Raw genomic sequence first — 20,870 nt, 5'->3', positions numbered from 1 at the left:
CCCCTTGGCTGGACAGAGGGTGTGAACAGGGCCTGTGCTCCCCCCTCCCCATCACGGCTGTGTGTGTGTGTGTAGGGGGGGTGTTGCTGCTGGAGCTGCAGCAGCTGCCGTCTTCTGTGAGCCGGGGCGGGCGGGCGGCTCCTCTCTTCCTGTTTCGTCCCGGCTGCTGCCTCAGTCTCGTGGTGAAGCGGGCTCCGGCTTCCCTCTGCCGCTGCCATGGTGGCTGGGATGCTGATGCCCCTGGGGCAACTGCGCTCTATCTATGAGCTGCTCTTCCGTGATGGCGTCATGGTGGCACAGAAGGAGCGGTGCCCGCGCAGCGACCATCCCGAGCTGCCAGGGGTCAGCCACCTGCACGTGCGGCGGGCCATGGGTTCCCTGCTCTCGCGGGGCCTGGTCCGCGAGACCTTTGCCTGGCGCCACTGCTACTGGTACTTGACGGATGAGGGCATTGCCCATCTTCGCGATTACTTGCGCCTGCCGCCGGAGATTGTGCCCGCCACCCTGCAGCGCATCCGCCACCCTGTTGCCAGGGTGAGGCCTGTCCCACGCCCTCCTCGTACGCAAACCGTGTCAGGGCCGTTTGCCTGCCCCCCCAAGCCTCAGGAGGCCTCGCGGGAAGCCTATCGCCGGAAGGAGGGCCTTGCCACCCCTGCCGTGCGGGCAGCATCACAGGGGGCATCGGGTGCCAGTCCTGCAGAAGGTCAGAGATCCTCCAGAGGGGACCCGGGGTGCAGGCAGAGGTTTGCCCCAGGGTGGACAAAAGGGGCTCCCCTGCTTGCAGTGGGCAGGAGGCCGGGTGGGTGGGGGCCCTACAGGTGTGGGGCGTGTGTGTGGTGGAGAATGCCGGAGCCGTGACGTGATGCGTGGGACCCCCAGGCTGGGGGCGTTGCAAGGATCTGGGGGTCACAGAATCACTTGTTGGGGCTTCACTGTCCCTTCTTGCTTCTTAACTTGTGCAAAAATTAGATTCTCCCTGCGGGCCCCACGTTTTTGGGATTCTAACTGCTGACTGTGGCTCAAAACTGTGGGCAGTGATGGTTTGAGGAAAACAGCCATGGAATACAAGGGGGCATCAGCTGCCCTGGCGTGATTTGTCCCAGCCTGCGGTGTGGGGGCCACGGGGCTGCTCTTTCGCCGGCTGGGTGGGTAATACATTCATTCATTCATTCACTCACTTATTCATTCATTCATGACATCAGCCGAGAGACGGAAGCGACGCCAGTGGGGGAGGGCACCGGGGGTTTCTGAGGGAGGCGTGAGGTCCTGGTGGATCCCTTTGCCCGGGTGTCCTTGGCCACGGTGAGGCGTAGCCGAACAGCCTCTCTGGCTGGAGGAGGGGGGTCTGGCAGCCACTGAGGCCAGTTGTGGGGCAGGCCTGGATCTTGTGGGGGGGGGTTCCTTTGCTGATAGGTGGGCAGCAGCTGCAGCGCCTAGTGCTATCCTTAGCGTGCCCCTCCCTGCCCCCGGGGGCCCTCCCACGCCTCGTCTTTCCTTCTGCCAAGGTCAGAGGCAGCCGGGCCGTTTCATGGAGGCGGCGGGAGCGGAGGGGGTCTCTGGGGAAGAGCCCCGGAAGAGGCGGCATAGGGGGCGCAGGAAGAGGGGGGGGCGCTCCCGTGAAGGTAGCTTTGCTGCTGCTGGGGGGGGGCGCAGGTGGAGGCCAGCGGCCTTGCAGCCAGCCCCTCGCCCGGCCCTCGGCTGGCCAGCATACCCCTGCCACTCTCCTGGCATTTGGGGGGCTGCGGCGGGCCTTGGGTGGGCCAGGCCTCTCTGGGGGTTTGCTCTCTCTGTCCCTAGGAGGGTAGCTCCCCCTTGGGGGGCTTCTTGGCGTCCCATTGCACAAGAGCAGTGATTGGCTTGGGTGAGGAGGGGAAGGTGGGCCCCTTTGGGGGCTTTGTTCAGCTACCAGGATTCATCTCCACCCCGATCCTCTTGGGCACAGCTGCCCACCTCCCTGACATCTGGGCGTTTGCATGGCGGAGGGCGTGGCTGTTGGGGCTCTGGGTCTCCTCCCTGGCAGCCAAGGCCGGGGCCGGCGGGACCCGAGGGGGGGGGGCTGCTTCCAGTCTCTCTCTCCTCCCTCACATCCAAGCTGTGCTTGCAAGGTCTGCAGTGGCAGGGGAAATGGTGCCCTCGGGGAGGGGAAGGCCCCCCAGCGGCCGGAGCTGGCTCTGAGGGTCTGCTGCCCTTTGGGGTGGGGGCTCTTCTTGGCTGAGCCCGGCACCTGCCACGGGGAGGGGGTGGCACAGGGGGCCATTTCCTGCCTGTTAAATCTGGGGGAGGGGCCCTGGGAAGGCGTCCCTGGCAGAGCGTGTGGGGCTCCCTGTTGCAAGAGGAAAGGAAATGTGTCAGGCAGCCGGCTTGTATTCCAGGGGGGTGAGTCAGCTCACAGCATTCCCCCCCCCACACCCACACACAGCGGCAGGGAGGAGGGCTGGGGGCTGGGGCAGGGAGAGCAGCTCGGCCACACCCTCCTCGCTCCTGCAGCTGCTTTCCTGGAAGGGCAGGGGTGTGGGGGCCTTTTTTTCACCCAGGTGTGGAGGGAGGGGTCTGTGCCAGGCACACCTGGTAGGGCCTGGAAGCGGATGTCTCAGAACAGCCAAGGAATGTCCACCACAGCCCCCCCCCCAACCCCATTGGGCCCTCCCTCTGCCTGGCACCATTTTCCGAGGGGGAGGGGTTGCTTTCAAGGGCTGCCTTGATCTGGCTGTCGGTTTCCCTGCTCCTGCCGCCACTGTGGGAGGGGGCTGGGGATCCTGAAGCTCCCCCCCCCCGCTGCCTTGCCTTGGGGGCCTTTGGAGGGGCCCTTGTTGCTGTGGTCAGGGAGGGTTGACTGTGGGCCCTGGACCATATGCAGGCCTGTGTGGCCCTGGGGGAAGGAAGCCCCCCCATGTGCAGCATCTGGCACATCTGTGATGCTCAAAGTAGCTGTGGGGTGTGTGTATGTGGGGGGACACCCTGCTTGCTTCCCGCTTGGCCTCGATTCCCTGTGCCCTCATGTGCATTCCAGGAGGAGGAAGTGCTGTGGGGAGCCCCGGGAAAGAGAGACTCTTTTCTCACCCCCCCAGCATCTAATTCCCCGACTTCCTTTCCAGGCGCCCCCGGACAAAAATCTCTTTTGCCGAAATGCTGCTGCTTCTGCTTCTGGGCGGCAGATGGAGTGAATTTGGGGCTGGGCAGGGAGGAGGGTGGCTGCCCCCTCCCTCCCTCCCTCCCTCTCCCTCCCTCCCTCCCTCTCCCTCCTGGGGTGTGGCAGCTGGGGGGAAGGGGGGCCCCGTGGCTCCGTGTGCCGTGCTTTGCATGGGCTTGCCTGCTGGGCTGCGATTCCCGCGCTGGCTGCCTGGCTGGCTTGCTCGCTGGGGGAGGCAGAATGGCCGCTCTGGCCATGGACTGGGAGGACGGCCGCTACTTCATGGAGGACCTGATCCAGCAGGGGCAAGGTAGGGCGGGGGCTGCCCTGGGGCTGCCCTGGCCCGGAGGGAGGGGGCAGATGCCTGGCTTGGGGGGTGCACGCAGGGAGCAGAGGCCCAGGCCTGCTTGCCAGGGTCTTGGGGCGAGATGGCTCCCTGGCCCCTGCCAGGAGGGGGCTCTCGGCCCCTGGCCAGGGGCTGCATGGTCATCCTCAGGTGGCCCTGCTAGCTTGGGGGGGGGGGGGCTTGTGTGGTTCCCCCTGAGCCCGGGAGTGGGAGGGGTTTGTTGTGTCGTGGGGCTGGTGTGGGGCGTCCCTGTGCAACAGGACCCTACAGAGGTCTGGAGGCAGCTTGAAGGCCAAGGGGGTGGGGGTGGGGGTCCCCCCCTGGTGCCAGGCACCTAAGGAGGCGGGCTGTGGGCCTAGCAGATGGTCTCCCTGGGGGGGGGGGCTGGGCTGTGTGGAAACTCTGGGCGGGGGCTGCTGGGCAGGGGGATGGAGCATACCTGCGGGGGGGGGGGAATCTCCCTTGCATTGCTCAGTTGCTGCCTGTGGGCAACTTTTGCCCCACCTGCTGCCAGGGCTTCCTTCTGCCCAGTGCCTGGCAATCAGGGTAGCCAACTCCCAGTGGGGGAATTCCTGGAGATTTGGGGGTGGAGCCTGGGGGGGTGCAGAGGGGTCTCAGCAGGGCTGTGATGCCGGAGAGTCCGCCCTGCAGAGCCACCGCTTTCTCCAGGGGAATGGATCTCTGTGGCCTGGAGATGAGTTAGAATTCTGGGAGATCTCCAGTCCCCACCTGGAGGGAGGGCAACCCTACCTCAGTCCTTCCTCTGGCTGTACTCTGGCCCCAGCAGCTTTCTGCAGGGAGGTTGATGCTGGATCCTGGGCGGGGGCCAAATGCCCTCCCGTGTCTTGCAAGATGGTGGAAGTCTCTTCTTCAGGATCCCCAGAGCAGGAAGCCCAGGGAAGGGGGGCTGGCTCCCCCTCGCCTGATGTCTCCTGGGCTCTTCTGAGGGAAGGGCAGGCCATGGGCTCTGGCACTGTAGCCCCCCCTTGGTGGGACCATCAGGAGGAGGGGAGGTCGAGGAGTCAGAGGATGGTGGCGGAGGGGTCTTTGGGGGGATGTGGTTGCCCCCATGGGGGTAGGATGGGAAAGGCAGCCTGGTTCAGGAGAGGAGGGAGGGATGACCCCTCTAGAATCACAGAGTTGGAAGGGACCACCAGGGTCATCTAGTCCAATCCCCTGCACAATGCGGGAAATTCACAACTATCTCCCCCCCACACCCCCAGTGACCCCCTACTCCATGCCCAGAAGATGGTCAGGATGCCCTCCCTCTCGTCATCTGCCTAAGGTCACAGAATCAGCATTGCTGACAGATGCCCATCTAGCCTCTGCTTAAAAAACCTCCAAAGAAGGAGAGCCCAACACCTCCCAAGGAAGCCTCGTTCCACTGAGGAACCGCTCTGACTGTTAGAAAATTCTTCCTGATGTCTAGATGGAAACTCTTTTGATTTAATTTCAACCCGTCTGGGGCAACAGAAAACAACTCCGCACCCTTCTCTATATTACAGCCCTTCAAGTCCTTGAAGATGGTTATCTTATCCCCTCTCCGTCTTGGTTGCCCTCCTCTGGACCCGTTCCAACTTTCTTAAATTGTGGTGCCTAAAACTGAACACAGTAGGTGAGGTGTAACCAGAGCAGAGTAAAGCGATACCATCACTTTGCGTGATCTGGACACTATGCATCTGTTGATGCAGAAGATCTGGGTGGGTATCCCGGGGGGGGGGGGGGACGGACAGTTTGCTGTCCTGAAAGAATCCCCTCTTGAGCCAACCGGCCTGCTGTCTGACCCGGTTTTGAGATGAAAGGGCTCCAGGTGGTGATGGGGGGCTGGGAATGTGGTGCCCAATCAGGGCGTCCTGACCCCCTTGCCCTTCTGGCATGACTCTTCAAGGGGGGGTATTTGGGCCTGGCAGTTTGGCGGGTCGGCTGCCACTTGACTGGACCCAGAAGCGGATGCTGGAATTCCTTTCCACCCCACAGCATTTGTGTGGTGGGGTTCCAGACAGTCTCATCTTGTCTCCCATACTATTTTAATGTTTACGGGGGGGGGGGAGAGTGTCTTGCAGAGTGTCAGGGGTTCTGGACCGTCAATCAACTCCATTTCTTCTGTACGCTGAGCCCAGGGGAGGCCTGGAGCCGGCATAGGGGACCAGTGAACCGGTGCTCACGCGGTGCTGGGCATGGGGGTTGGAGCTGCTCTGGACAGGGCTGTCCCTGCTCCAAGGGAACAGCTGTGTGTGTGTGTGTGTGTGTGGTGGTGGTGGTGTTTGGTTGTGCCCTGTGGACAGCTGGGGGCTCTCTGACACAAAGTGCTGCTTCTGGTTGGTATCCCTCCCTGGGAAAACCTGGCCCAGCCACAAGTCTCTGTGCTCCTTGGAGCATCCCAGTGCGCATTCTGCAGCAGGCCTGCTAAGGGGGAGGGCTGCCTGAGAAGGGAATTTGGAAGCTTCGGCTGGCTTAATGGGTCACTGGGTGTGTGTGTGAGAGAGGGGGTGAGGTAGTTGTGAATTTACTGCATTGTGCAGGGGTTGGACTAGATGACCCTGGTGGTCCCTTCCAACTCTGTGATTCTGCAATGCAGCTGCCGCACGGGGGTCAGCAGGACACCTTTTGGAGCATCGCTGGCTCCCCATGCAGTTCTGGGTGCTGCTCAAAGCCCAGGTTTGCACCTGTGGAGTTGGCAGTTTGGGACTTGGGCGCTGGCAGGATTGCCCTGCCCCTTGCTAACAAGGCCCTGCCTGGAGGGTTGGCCACCTTGGTGGTGGCACCACTCACGTGGACCTTTCTTTCCCTTCTTGGTGCCAAATGTGAATGGTGTTTTGGTGGCAGAGAAACACTCGCTTTTCCTGGCTGTATAATGATGGTTGTGTGGTTTTCTTAAAAATTCCAGTGCTGGTTTTATTCTATTGCTTTGTATGATGTTTTAATAGATTCAAAAGCCACTTTGAAAATCAGAAATTGAAAGGTGGTAGGCATCATTTGCCTAAACAGGCATCTGCCTCTCATCTGGTGGTTTCTCTCTCTCTCTCTGGCACTGCAGGTGGCCACCAGGGGCCAGCCCTTGGGCAGGGTGGGTGGAGGGCACGGGGGCATGTGCTGGGGAGGGGGAAGGAGCCTGGGAAGGGTGTATCTATAGGCAGATGGTCTCTGGGGGCAGAGAAGCTGGCGTGGGGCAGGCCAGGCCAGCGTGGTGTTCTTTTTTGGGGGAGGGGGAGGGCTTCAGTCCATCTCCTTATTTGCCCCTGCTTCCTCAGGGGAGGTGATCTGTGAACATTGTTCTCCTTTTCTTGGTCTTCTCTTCCCAACACCCTTGTGAGGTTGGTGAGGCCAGGCTGAATGTGAGGGAGGGGCTGAGCTCAGCCAGTGGGCTTCCTGGCTGAGAAGGGATTTTGGCCCAAAGGTCGGGGCTGTTTGTTCCTGCTGCCTCTTCATACAGGCCCGACACCCCTCCCAACCTTAGAGGCGAAGGGGGTGGATTGGGCCCCCCTTCAATGTCGATGGGGCGTGGATCGTTCAGCCTCTGGGACTTGCCCTTGCTGGGTTGATAGTTGTGCCCTTTTTATTCTGCTCCTCCTCCACAGCCTCGCAGAGTTCCTGCCCCATTTTAGCCTCACAACACCCCTGGGAGGGAGGGAGGGAGGGAGGGAGGGAGGGAGGGAGGGGAGAGAGAGCCTGGTTGGCCCCAGGTGAGTTTCACAGCTGTGAGAGTACGATTCTGGCAGAAAAATCAACTCTGGGCAGGTGGATTAGAACCACGTCATAGGAGCAGTGGAAAAGCCACCCTATGGGTGTTTGTTTAGACACCATTTTTCTTTCCAGTGGGCAGTCAAAGTACTTTATAACACTCTTCTCCCCTCCTCAGTTTTCTCACAACAGCCTTGTAAGGTAGGCCAGGGGTTGAGTGTGTGTGAATGGCCCAAAGTCACCCACCCAAGCTTCCCTGACAGAGTAAGAATTTATTTTTATTTTATGATCACTCTTATATCCCGCTCTTCCCGTCAAAGCCGGGCTCGACAAATCAGAACAATATATAGTAGATTTATATAAGAACACATAGAACAATTCATATAATAATAAAATCCAGCCCCATAAATATAATCAATCGATAAAATCAGCAATAAATTTAAATGCATGAGGGCCCTCCCCGGCTCCCCCGGCTCCAAGTCTGACATCCTAAGGACTACACCAATTGTTTCTGATTGCTGGGAAAATATCATCTTTTTTTTTTGTTTTGAAGAAAAGTATTAGTTTACTAGCAGATGACTAATGTTATGACACAGACACTGGTGGTGAAAAGAGCACATGGAAACCCCACACAGTAAAGGTGCAACATTAAAAATCAAGGCTCCACAGTGCTGCCCTGGAACAAGCGCTGCCTGACAGCGAAGGTGCGCGGCCTCCTCAGGGGTCGTGTGGCAGCCTTGCCCGCTCTCCCCCCTCCCCCTTTTCTGTACACTGATGGACCACCAAGCAGCGGTCTCTTTCCCGAGGGCCCCCTGCGGGGAACGGGGGAGGCTTCTTTTATTGGCGCCTCTCCCAGCTGCCCCCCTTCCCCAGGACAGCGCCTGGCCTTCCCTGCCCAGCCCGGGAAGCTGTTTAAGGCCTCTCCCGCCCCTTTCCCTTGATGCTTCCCTGGAGTCCCTGGCAAGAAGAGGGGCCGCTCAGACCCCGCAGGTGCCGGGCTTTGCCCTCCTCGGTGCCAGGCCTTCCGGCCCCTTCCCCCGCGCCAGCGCCAGGCCGTTGCTTGTTTGAGTGGCGTGGGCGCTGCTGGTTGCTTGGCGCCGTCTTCCCCGACGGGGCGGTCCACCAGCCCCTCCGGCCGGCACCGGCCCGGGCCGCTCCGTGCGGCCCAGCACTGCCGGGGGTGGTGCGGGAGGGGGGCTTGTCTTCGCACAGGGGCCGGCCGGCTGGGCCGGGGTCCCGCGGCGGCCGCCCCGGGCCAAGCCCCTCCTCCTCCTCGGGTGTAATGTTCTAAGTCGAGCGGGCTATTTATAGGGTGCTGGGCTGCGCCCCCGCCCCCTCCCCCATGGCCCCGGGGGACCCGCGGGGGCTGCTCTGCGCCGACGCGCCCCGGACCCTCCGCACTCGAGGGCTGCCTGCCGCCGCCGGCGCTGCTGCGTGGGGCTGCGGGGCCGCCCGACCCCCACCATGAAGATCGTGCCGGGTAGGCGAGGGGCGCCGGCGGGGCTCCTGCTCGCGGGCTTGCCGGGGGGGGGGGGAGGGAGGCGCTGCGTGGCCGCCCGCTTCCCTGGCGGGCGAGCCCCGCGCTGGCGTGGGTGCGACGGGGTCGCCGGGGGCGGGCTGGGCTGCCCGCGAAGGACTGGCGGCGCGCGCGGGGTGGGGGGCATAACCTTGGCCGTTGTGGCGCGGAGGCGCCGGGCCGGGCCGGGCCAGACGGCGGCTCCGCATTGCGGGCCGGGCGCCGAGGGGGCCGGGCCTGCGGGCTGCCTGTCCGCGAGGGGGGGAGGCGGCGGCGGGGCCGGCGGCTCGGGAGGGGCCGCAGCAGCAGCCGCAGCAGCAGCGCCGCTCTCCTCGCTCCTCGGGCAGCCGCTCGCCTCGCCGCCGCCATGGAGCCCGGCAGCGGCAGCCTCTTCCCGTCGCTGGTGGTGGCGGGCCACGCGCTCACGCTGGCGCTCGTCTGGTACCGGCGCCGCGCCGGGAGTCCCCCCGACGGCGGCCAGGGTGAGTGGCCGAGGCGGGCTGGCGGGCGGGCGACGGCGGCGCTGGGGCCCTGCGGAGCGCGGGGACGGGGGGGGGCGGAGCCGGGCTCCCAGCCCCTCTCCCTCGCCGCCAAACCGCGGCACGTGGGCCGCCCGATTAACCCCTCGGTGCCTGCAGGGGGGCGCGCGGCCCTCCTCCCGCGAACCTGGTGGTCGTGGGCCGCTGTGGGCAGGCTCCTGGGAGGCCGCTAGCGGGGCTGCTGTCGCCCGGCCTGCTGGAGCTTGGCGTTTCGGAGGCGGCTGGCTCGGCCTTTGTGGGGGTGGCCCCCTGGGCCCGCGTCCTGGCGGGGAGGGGTCTCGGCGCAGCTGGAGCCCCCGCGGAACCGTTCTCGGTGGCGGACGCCGCCGAGCCCTTTCCCTGCCTGCCGCCTGCTTGCTCGACTCCCCTTGCCCGGGTCTTTGGACCCTGCTGGCCTGACCTTTCTCTCGCCCGCCGCCCCGCCGCCTTTCACTTGACCAGTGGCTGGATGGCCATCTGTCCGCTCATGCGGAGTCTATGACCGTAGGCAGATGATGAGAGGGAGGGGCCCCTTGGGCATGGAGTGGTGGGTCACGGGGGTGTGCGGGGGGGGGAGGCAGTTGTGAATTTCCTGCATTGTGCAGGGGGTTGGACTAGATGACCCTGGCGTCCCTCTGACTGCCCCTCGGTGGGCGGTGCAGGCGTGGGCTCTCCATACCCTTTGACTGGGGCCTGAGGCAAGGCCTTCTCCCTGGGCAAGGAGAGCCTTCGGCCCCCAGGACGGGCACCCTCCACCTCGTGGCAGGTTTGCCTGGGGCACGGGAAGGCGCCTGCCAGGGGCTCCAGAGCTGGACTCAGCGAGGTCAGTCCTGCCTCCCCAGTAAGCAGCAACGGCTCTCTGGGGCCTCCTCCCCCCTGGCCTTATCGCTTGACCTGGAGATGCCGCGGGATGGACCAAAGCAAAGGCCACGAGAGGGTCTTGCCGTGCCCCCTCCCCAGCACGGAGAAAGGACTGCTGGGCACTGTGCGCCTGGTGCCAGGGTGGCACGTGATGCCCCAGGAACCAGCGACAGGGCAGACCTCTGCTGGGCATGAGCCCTCGCTTCCCCGGGGCCCTTCGAGAGCATCATTGCCCGGCTTGGGGATCCTCCGCCTGCCAGAGCCTCGCCCAGAAAGCTCTGCTTGGTGGACTAAATTCTGCCCCCTTGAGCGTGTGGCGGGGGCATTTCCCTCCCCCAGCACCTGAGAGGCGGGACCTGCCCTCAGCTCAGCACCCGTGGTCTCCAAGCAATCTGGGGCTGGGTTGGATTCTGCAGGCTCTCTGTGGGGCACCATTGCTTGCTGCCTCCTCACCCCACCCCACCCCCAAACCATGAGTGACATATTTGGAGAGCTCTTACTACCAGGCCTCCGCCTCCCCCCCCCCCAATGCCCTTGATGGGCCTGCTGTTTTCTGAGAATTTCTGCTGCAGGTTCCTGGCAGCTGTGCGGTGCCAGCCAGCTCATCTGGTGCTGGGGCCACCCCAGATTGCTATGGCAACTGCTGGGTTTCCCCCACATACCACACAGGGCCAGGAAACCACAGCCTGGTTCTGCATGGCAGAGCAGCTGCCTTGAGAGGGGGTAGGCGGGGGGGGGAGCACATGGCCCCAGCAGCCCCCGTGCCTGGGAATCCTGAAGCAGCCCCTGTCCCAGGAACCTTACTTGTTGGGGGTGGAAGGGCAAGTGGGGGAGAGGGCAGGCTGGGCATTGGGAGGGGCCCCTGGCAGTGCTGGGGGGGTGGCCTCTGGTGCTGCCCTGAGCCCGAAAGCGATGGAGCCTGCCCTCCCTTCTGTCCCCCCCCCATCCCAGTTGGGCCAGGGCCTGTTCCCAGGCAGAGCGATGCCCACCTGCCAGCATTCTGTCCCTGGCTCCCTGCCCGGCTGACTTCCAGGGGGTGGGCAGCTGCTGTGCCAAGGTCACACCTGCTGGGACACATCAGTTACCTGGGTGTGGCCAGATTCCTGACTAGCTTGTAGGTCACCTCTGCTCAGCATGGGGTCTCTGCCCGCCCCCTCCCGCCGCGCCCCCCCCCCCCACGCATCAGTTTTTCACAGAGTGTGGCCCATCTCTGGTGTGTGTTGCTTGCAGGGTGGATCCCTTATGGGCAGGTCATGTTGCCCAGGAGGAGGAGGAGGGGTCCTTCCCCTCTGGTTCTGCCTCCCTATTTTTAGCGCTGGCTTCTGTCTGCCTGTAATGGGGGAGGAAGGCTGTTTACCCTGGAAACAGAACACTGGGTAGGTCTGGTTGCCAGCATGGGCGGGGCTGTGGTGGGGGCGGGGAGAGACTGTTTGGCATGCAAAAAGGCCCCAGGCTCAATCCCCAGCTTCTCTGGCTAAAAAGATTGGGTAGTAGGGGAGGCAAAAGACCCCTGCCCCTGGAGACCCCCCAGGTTCAGATTGCACCCAAGGAGTGCTTGTTAATGGTTCCTCCTCCTCTTGGAGTGACTAGTGGAGTGCCTCAGGGATCTGTCATGGGCCCTGGGTTGTTCAACATCTTTATAAATGATCTGCATGAAGGAATAGAGGGGATGCTTATTAAATTTGCAACTGATACTAATTTGGGAGGGGTAGCAGATATGGTAGAAGACAGAGCCAGGATACAGGATGATCTTGACAGGCTGGAGAATTGGGCTAAAACTAATAAAATGAATTTCAATTGAGATAAATTTAAAGTTTTGCATTAGGTAGGAAAAATCAAATGAGTAATTGTAGGAAGGGGGAGACTTGTCTTGGCAGTAGTGTGTGCAAAAAGGATCTTGGGGTCTTAGTAGACCGAACACTGAACATGAGTCAGCAGTGTGATGCTGTAACTAAAAAGGCAAATGCGGTCTTGGGCTGCATCAACAGAAGTATAGTGTCCAGATCACGCGAAGTGATGGTATCGCTTTACTCTGCTCTGGTTAGACCTCACTTAAGAGTATTGTGTTCAGTTTTGGGCACCACAATTTAAGAAAGATGTAGACAAGCTGGAACGTGTCCAGAGGAGGGCAACAAAGATGGTGAAGAAAGGTTGAAGGAGCTGGGTATGTTTTGCCCGGAGAGGAGATGATTGAAAGATGATACGATAACCATCTTCAAGGACTTGGCTGTCATACAGAGGATGGTGTGGAGTTGTTTTCTGTTACCCAAGAAAGTTGGACCATAACCAACAGGTTGAAATTAAAAGAGGTTTTGGTTAAACATTAGTGGAATAGGCTTCCTCGGGAGGTGGTGAGCTCTCCTTCCCTGGAGGTTTTTAGGCAGAGGCTAGATGGCCATTTGACAGCAATGCTGATTCAGTGACCTTAGGCAGATGACAAGAGGGACGGCAGGAAGGGTTGCGCCAGTGTTCGGCTCTTCTTATGTGCCAGGGAAGTGCCAGGGAAATGCTGATCGCCACTTTGAAAGCAATTTTCCTCCAGGCCAGATTGGCTAGGGATCCTGGAGTGTGTGTGAGTGTGTGGGTTGTTTTTTTTTTTGGCCATCTTCTGGGCATGGAACGGGGTCACTGGGGGTGTGGGGGAGAGGAGGTAGTTGTGAATTTCCTGCATTGTGCAGGGGGTTGGACTAGATGACCCTGGAGGTCCTTTTCAACTCAATGTTTCTATGATTTTTAATGATTCAATCCCCAGTAAAAAAAAGATCTTGTAGTAGAGGAGGCAAATGTCTTCTGCCCCTGGGGTGCCCCCAGGTTCAATCTTCAGTAAAAAAACAACAAAAAACAGGTCAGGTGGTAGGGAAGGTGAAATATCTCTGTCCCCTCTGAGCCTCCCCCTCCTCCCCACACTCTGCCTGGCCACTGTCCTCTTGCCCGTCTTGGCACCATCGGGGCTCCTCCCTGGCGGGGCTCAACTCCTGCTTGGCCCCAAACTCTCCCGATGGCAGACGGGCTGAGCTCTTGGGTGGTGGGAAGGGGCCCTTCTGCGTTCAGGTCTGTTGCCTGGCGAGGTTGCTGGCTCGCTGGATGCCCAGGGGCTCCAAAGACCATCCTGGCTTTCGGGGCCCTCTGGTGCAGGTCCGGTCACTCCCCTCCTCCCAACTAGTCCTTTGCTGAACTGAGGGCCAGGCGGGGGGGTCACCTGGGGCTTCCACCCCGACGTGTGTCCATGCTAGTGGGAAGCACACCTTTGGGCATTTGCGGAGGTGCATCAAGCAGTGTGCTGGCCTTGTTGGGGGCTGAATGCGAGGAAGGGGCAGGATCCTGAGAGCGGGGGGGGGGGAGGCTGTGCAAAGGGAGGGAGAAACGGGTGGCTCTCTCTTCTCCGCGCTCCCCCTCCCAGAGGCGAGTGCTGGATCCTCTCCCCATTCAGTTTTTCCAGCTCCCTCCCCCCTTGTAGCTGTGCCAGAGCAGAGGCCTCACAGGGAGGGGGGGAGATGCCATGACGCAGAAGCTGACCGCAGCTGTTCAGTCGCCAAGTGACTCACTTATCCCAGGGTCTGGTGGGGATGGAAGGAAATGCCCGGGCCCTCCTGGGCCTGGCTGAATCCCGCTGCTCCAGCCCCACAGCCTGGGAATTGGGCTGGCTGCAGCTTCTCAGCCTCCCCTCCTGGCTCGGCAGGGGGGCCCATTTGGGATCCAGCTGCTGCGGTGGGGTGGGGCGCTGGCACCCTCGGCCTGCGCAGGCTTGCTGCTGTGTTCAATTCATAGTGGCTACAAGCTCCCCCCCCCCCCGCACCTTATCTGTCTTCTGCAGGCAGGCACATGTGGGGCTGGGAGGGAGGGGGCAGGCCCTCAGCTCTGGGGCTCTTCTTAGGTGGGTACCTGGGTGCTGTGCCACCCTATGGGTGGGCTTGTGATTCTCCCCAACCCCCATCCACCGCCGAGAAGGCAGAGGGGTCTCCTTGTCAGAAGCCCTTTGCGCTCCATTCTGATCTGAGGTGGGAGCTGGGCGTCTGGCATCAGGCTGGGGCTCAGCCCCAGAGAAAAAAGGCGCCCAGCAGTGTGTGTGTGTGTGGGGGGGGGGAACACACTCCATCGCATGCATAAAGATGCTGCCCTTCCTTCTGTAGTTTGCCCACCCCACCATGCCGGGCTGGCAGGGAGACTTGGCTGAGGGCTCCATTCCAGCCGGAGCTTCCGGGATTTGGTGCCACCCGGCAGAAAGGGGCTGCTGGAGAGCTGCTTGCCCTGCCTCCTCTGCCACAAAAGGAAATGCCAGGAGGAGGAGGGAGGGGCTGGGCACGGGAAGAGGGTGCCCCCCCCCCCCGCCGCCTGCCCTGGCTGGCAGCCAGAGTGCCACTGTTGGGTGCCGTGACGGGGGGGGGGGGAAGGGCTCGGAGAGGGAGTCCCCCAGGCCCGCTGGACTCTCTGGTCATGAGCGCAGAGTGATGCCAGCCGAGAGTGTCTCCTGGGCCTGGCGGCCTTCCCACGGAGCCCCTCCCCTTGCCGCCCACAGGGACTCCCTGCTGGCCAGATGGAGCGGCACAGTGGGCAGGGAGGCTGCGTTGGGGGCAACGGAGGGGGGGTGTCCCAATGAGCGCGGTGCGTCCCCACTCCTCCCCCCTTCAGGGCCGGAGTCCTCTTTGGGCTGGCTGCTCCGGTTGGAGATCTGTTGGTTTGGGTTATGAAACGGATTGTGCGTGGGGGGGGGGCGATCAGGAGCGCATTGAACATCCCCGCCGCAGGGTTTTTGCCTCGTGCCTGAACTGCGCGGTGGCTTCGGACGGGGCCGGGCCTTGGCGGGAGCGCCGGTTTCGGGACTAGCCGACGGGGGGGGGAGCCGAGCTCCCCGCCGCCCCGTGCCCGGCCTCAGCCCCCTTCGGAGGCGTCTCTTGCTCCGGCCTGCGGCCCCCGGGTTGCGGGGGCAGGAAGGGCGGGACGGAACGGGCGGGGCGGAGCGGGGTGAGTCCGGCGGGCGGGCGGGCGCTGGAGAGGAGAAGGCGGGCGGCAGCGGTTGCCATGGCGGGCGCGAGCGCGGAGCCGTCGGTGGCCGCCTACTTCGCCTTCAAGCGGGAGGCGCTGCTGGGGCCCTCCGAGTGGCTGCGCGCCCCCCACCGCCTCCGCCACCGCCTCCTCTACGGCCAGCTCTGCTGCGTAGGTAGGTCGGGGGCGGGGGGGAGGGGCGCGGGGCGCGGGGGGGGGGCGGCGCGTGGCGAAGGAGCGGGGCTCGCGGGCTCCCGCTGCAGGCAAGCGCCCAGGAGCTCCGGCCGGCCGGCAGGCAGGCGGTGCCCCCCGACGGGCTGGCTTGGCAAGGCGGGGAGTGGGGCGGGCGCACCCCGCCCCCTCCCCCTCCCCCTCCCCCGTGTGCCGGAGGGCGAGCCAGGAGCCGGCCCTGCCAGGCTGGACGCGGGCGGGCGGGCTTCGGCGGCCAACCGGCAGAAACGGCGCCGCTCTGCCTCTGCTCGCCCCCTCGTGCGGTTGGCACGGTGGATCCTGCTGGAAGTCTCTGAGAAGGGCTCTTCCTCCCCCCCCCCCGCGCGCTGCCGCGGCCTCCTCCGGGCCCGCCGGGCGCAGGACCCCGGAGCGCGCGACCGACTCCCTGCACGTAGAAAGCCAGCTCCGCCCGAGAAGAGTGCGGGCACTTCCGGGTAGAGCCAAGGTGGTTGAAGTGGGACCCGGGTGCGAAGCCTGGCTCCGCTGCCCTGGAAGCGGGCTGGCTGATCGGCCGAGCCGACCTCGCCGGGAAGAGAGCACAATGGCAGCCCCCCGGGGTCCGCACTAGGGACAGCAGCCGGGAAGAAGACCGGAGCAGCGTCGGGGTTTCTCTGCCGACTTTCTCGCGAGAAGAACCAACCCGCGGGCGAGCGCCTGCCCTTCCTCGCCCCACCACAAAACAGACAGACGGGCGGGGAGGGGGGGGATCTCCGCTGCCGCCTCCCCCGCGTCCCGAAGCCCGTGGCTGCAGCCGGAAGCCCCGGCGCCCGGGGGCAAGGCCTGGGTCCAGGCAGGCAGCCCGGAACGGGCTTCCGGCGGGACGTGCCCGGGAAGGCCGTCTTGCGCCGGGGGGGGGCGGCGGCCCGGTGCGGCCCAGTCCAGGCTCTCTTGGCCGGCGTGCCGCGCCCGGGCCTGCTGACCCGCGGGCTCCGGGGCGGGTGCGCTCTGCCCCGGGGCCCGCCGGAGCTGCTGCGGCCAGGGCAGGCGGCGCGGCCCCGCTCTCTGGGGCGGCGGCCCGGCGGGGCGGGGCTGCTGGCGGGCGCGGCGCCGGGGCAGGCCGGAATGCGGGGGAGGGGGGAGGGGCGGCCTTTGCCCCGCCTTCCCGCCCCTGGCCCACCTCGGGCACTCCGGAGGGGCCCCGGGGGATTGGGGGCCCCCCGCCCCGCTCCAGCCCCGTCGCTCCAGAGAGGCCCGAGGCCAGGCGGCGCCGGTCCGAGGGCAAGCCCGCGTGCTGCCGGGGGCACGAGCGGCGGACTCTGAGCTGGAGAACCGGCTGGGCTTCCCCACTCCTCTTCCTGCACGGGAAGCCAGCGGGGCGGCCTGGGGCTAGTCACCGCTCCCTTCCAGCTCTGCCAGCCCCACCTCCCTGGCAGCGCGCCTGTCGTGGGGAGGGGACGGGAAGGCGCGCGTCAGCCGCCTCGAGGCCCCCTGAAGCGGGAGCGAAAGTCGGCGCAGAAAAGCCCGCTCTCCTCCTCCTCCTCCTCCTCCTCCTCCAAGGCGTGGCCCGCCGGCCAGTCGGGGGGGGGGAGGCAGGGGGGGCCGAGCGCTGGCTCCGGCTACCGCCTTCAACTTGGGGCGGGGGCGGCGAGCGCCGCTTTTCGCGCGGCCAGGTGCGGGGCGGGCGGGCGGGCGGGGCGCCGGTGAGTCACGGCCAGCCTGGCGTAGCCCGGGGCGCGCCGTCTGCGAGCGGCCGCCGGGCCAGCGGGGAGGGGGCGCGGACTCCTGGCCGGCCCGAGCGGCTGCTCCCTGGCCCCCCCCCCCGGAAGCCGGAGGGGCGGCTGGCCGCGCCCTGCCCCGCCCCCCCCCCGCTGGGCAGGGCTGTGCAGGTCCCTGCCCGCCAGGAAGCGGAGGCGAGGGAGGGGGGGAGGTCGGGGCGGGGCGCCTTGCCTTGCTTGGCCGCCTGGGCTGCGCGCGAGCCCCGAGAGCCACTCGCGCCCTGCGCCGCCATGTCCCGCCAGAGGCTGCGCAGCCGGGAAGCGGCCGCCGACGGCCCCGCCTGGCCGGGCGACAGGAACGGCGGCGCCGACGACAACGTCTACCTGGCCGTGCTGCGCGCCTCCGAGGGCAAGAAAGGTGCTGCCCGCCGCGGCGGAGGCGGAGGCGGGGGGGGGGGCTCCGCGGAGCAAGAGGCAGCCAGCAGGCCACCGACCGGCGGAGGGCCGGGAGGTGGCGGAGCAGCCGGGGGGGGGGGCAGGTCGGGCTGCGCCCGGGCAAGGCGGCCTCGGCCCGGGGTCCCCGCGACCCGGTGGGTGGGGCGTCTGGCGGGGCAGAGGGGCGCCAAGCTGCTGGGGGCGCTTGTCCTGCTCCCCGGGTTGGGGGCTGTGCCCCTTGCCCTTCCGGGCCGGTCTGGGGAGCCAGGCGTCCGCAAGGCTGCGTGCGGTCGAGTCGGTTCAGCAGCCAGCCTGCATCCTGGGCGGGGGGGGGGCGTTTGAGGGCGCACGCTTGGGAAGAGGCTTGCTGTTGGCTTTCACCTAGCAGGGCCTTGGCGCCCTCTGGAGTGGGATGGTTTGGGCCTGGCGGGGGCTGTGGGCATCGCCCTCCCCGGAGGGCTCCCACTTGCTGAGCTTGACGGTCAGATCCCATCTCAGTGGCGCTCGGCTGCCTTGGCAGGGGAGGGTGGAGGGCCGTTGCGCTTCCGTGGCAACTCTCCCTGCCCTCTGTGGCGGGTTCTGGGGCCAGCCGGTTGCTCTCGCTCGGATGGGCCCCCAGGGGAGCGCAGAAGCGTGGCTGGCGCAGAGCCCGGGTGCCAGGCCTTCCGACGCCACTTGTAGCGGTGCCCTGGCACTCGCCGGCGGAGTCACAGAGCCGCTTCCTTCCTGCCCCGCCGGGTGAGTCGCTGTAGGCTCCCTGAGGCTCCACGGCCGGCCTCCCTTTCCCTTTCCTCCCTGCGGGGCTAGGCCGGGGCTCTCCCCTTCCCAACGCCTCGGCTCCCGGGACTCCCGCTCACGCCCACCTCTCCCTTTCTGTCTTGCAGACGAGCGAGATCGGGTCCAGAAGAAAACCTTCACCAAATGGGTGAACAAGCACCTCATCAAGGTAACTGACGCCCCAGTTGGGGGGGCTGGACCCCTGAGTCTTGGGGCGGAGGGGGGTGGAGACCATCTTGGGCCGCAGCTCATCTGAGGGCCCACCGAGGAAGGGCCTGGATGGGGAGAGGGGTGGGCCGTGGTCGGATGAGCCGCAATTCTCTCTCTCCGCTCAATATTTCCATCCTTTCTTCCTGCGGAGAGCGCTCCTGGTGCTGAATGGGGCCCTTGTGACCTCCTGCAGCAAGTGCTGGCTGAGGGATGTGTGTGTCCTGGGCGTGGCTCCCACCCCCTCCGTTCCTGTCCTATGACTTCTCTTGCTTGGGGCGCCTGCAGCTGCCTGGAAAAGGCCTCTCCTTGTCTCTGGAGCCCCCACCTCTGGTGCTCTCTCCACCTCTGGGCGGGGCAGCAGCATCTCCCACTACAGTTCAACCCCCACCCCACTCCCTGGGATCATCCTCTGGGGGCTGTTCCTTTGCGTGTCTCAGACACCCCGCACGTGGGTACCTGTACCCAGGGGGGGGATATTTCAGTGGCCTCCCCCCGCCACACCCTATTCCACACCCAGAAGGTGGCAAAAAAAATAAATCCCTCCAGGATCTCTGGCCTGGAGGAAAATGGCTTCCTGACCCCCAAGTGGCAATTGGCATTTCCTTGGGCATGCAAGAAAGGGATCCAAGAGCCAAACACTGGCCCAACCCTTCCTGCCCTCTCTCTCATCATCTGCTTAAGGTCACAGGATCAGCATTGCTGACAGATGGCAATTTAACCTCTTATTAAAAACCTCCAGGGAAGGAGAGCTCACCACCTCCCGAGGAAGCCTCTGTTCCACTGAGGAACCGCTCTGTTAGAAAATTCTTCCTAATGTCTAGATGGAAACTCTTTTGATTTGATTTCAACCTGTTGGTTCTGGTCTGACCTTCAGGGGCAGCAGAAAACAACTGTGCACCATCCTCTCTATGAAAGCCCTTCAAATACATTAATCTAATTCTTGGGGGAATCCAGTTCCCCTCTTGCCTGTTAAGGGGATCTGGGCCAATCACAATCTCTCAGCTTATTCTGCTTCACGGGTTTGTTGTGAGGATAAAATGGGAAAAGTAGAAGAATTATCTGCATAGTCCTGAGTTGTCAGAATGCATGAACTTGGTGGCAGTAAGTGAGCGCAGAGTTCCTGCGTTTGCTCCTTTTTATTCCATTAGAACCCAGCATTTGCCAAGGTTACAGCTTGCAGGGGTAAATTACCTGCTGGTAGCAGAAACCATGCGCAACTGTTGGGACTTCTGGTCTAAGCCATTTCCAGCCCCAGATGCTCAGGATTGGTAGAGCAGGCGTGCACACACACAAAATTGTCTCATCCTGAGTCAAGCCGTTAATTGGTCTCTCGAGGTCAGCCTCGTCTGCTTGGACTGGCAGTAGCTCTCCAGGGTCTCAGCCCGAGAGGGGGAATTCACGTCGCCTACTGCTGGAGATGCTGGCGACTGAACCTGGGACCTTCTGCATGCCAAGTGGAGGCTCTGCGATGGAGCCACGGCCCCTTCCTCAGCCAGGCACAGGTTTTGCGTGCAGGAGGTCTCGGGATCAGCCTCTGGCAGCTCCCCTGAAGGGCCCTCGGGTAGCAGAGGCCTTGGGTAAGACTGCTCTTGCCGGTCAGAGGAGGAAATCCTGAGCGAGCGGAAGGGAGAGACATGTGACGTGTCTGCCTAAGGCAACCGCTGCTTGCAGGAGAGACACAGACACTGGGGTGGTGGTGGGTTGTAGTAGCTAGGGATGTTTGGGGCAGGGCCTCATGGGGGGAGGGGGGCTTGTTCACCTGGCAGCCCACGAGCAGCCTATTCCGCCAGCCCCCTCTGTGCCCGGGGCTCGCTCTGGCAGTGCTCTTCTCTTCTTCCTAATCTGTCTTTCTCTTCCTGCTTTCCTCTCTCCTCTCGGGTGGCATCAGCACTGGCGGGCAGAGGTATGTGGCAGGGCACGGTTGGCGTGGTTGGGTCAAGGGCTTCTCCCAATCCTTTTTTCTTTCTGCTCTGTACCTTCATCTTGGGGCCACGGAGGGTTGCTGGGAGGCCTGGGAGGTACTCCAGGGATGGCGGCCCAGGGCTGGTGGGCTAGTGTGAGGCCTGCCCAGCGTGGGGGCCGGGCCGCCCTGTGGGCCTGGCGAGTCCCAGGAGGTCTGGCATCTGGCTAGAGTCAGTCCCCCTGCCCAACCAATCCAGATGGATGTGGGGTGGGAATTTCTGCCTTGGTATATTCTGCTCCTCTTTCATCAGCAGCCATGATGGTTCACCCCAAAGCAGCTTGGGGGAGGGGCGTGCTGCATTGGTGGTGGGGCAAGGGGGGTGTCTGGCTCCTCGGGCCCGTCTCCTCCTGACTCTCTTCTTTGGCCGGGCAGGCCCAGCGCCACGTGAACGACCTCTACGAAGACCTCCGCGATGGACACAACCTGATTTCTCTCCTGGAGGTGCTCTCAGGAGACACCCTGGTACGTAGCCCCTCCCTCGGACGCCTGCCCCGCTTGCTCTGTGGGGCAGTGGCAGGTTGCCTCCCCTGGCCCAGCATGGTGCTACCCTTGGGCTCTGGAAGA

At 63.9% G+C, this 20,870-nt stretch overlaps 1 protein-coding gene across 1 annotated transcript in view; it reads left to right on the top strand.

Annotated features, from left to right (window-relative positions):
- Positions 1-216: 216 nt before the first annotated feature.
- The window catches only part of PLEC (plectin), a 149,902-nt gene continuing 129,248 nt past the window's right edge, over positions 217-20,870 (top strand). The window contains exons 1-4 of the mRNA XM_056854575.1: positions 217-685; positions 8,177-8,209; positions 18,241-18,302; positions 20,679-20,768. Coding sequence (XP_056710553.1) covers positions 217-685; positions 8,177-8,209; positions 18,241-18,302; positions 20,679-20,768 — 654 coding nt within the window. The remainder of the gene's footprint in view (positions 686-8,176; positions 8,210-18,240; positions 18,303-20,678; positions 20,769-20,870) is intronic.

The sequence above is a fragment of the Euleptes europaea genome, chromosome 8 (genome assembly GCF_029931775.1).
Source record: "Euleptes europaea isolate rEulEur1 chromosome 8, rEulEur1.hap1, whole genome shotgun sequence".
Classification (NCBI taxonomy): Eukaryota; Metazoa; Chordata; class Lepidosauria; order Squamata; family Sphaerodactylidae; genus Euleptes; species Euleptes europaea.
The sequence above is the reverse complement of the archived record's forward strand: the minus strand, read 5'-3'. Positions and strand labels throughout refer to the sequence as shown.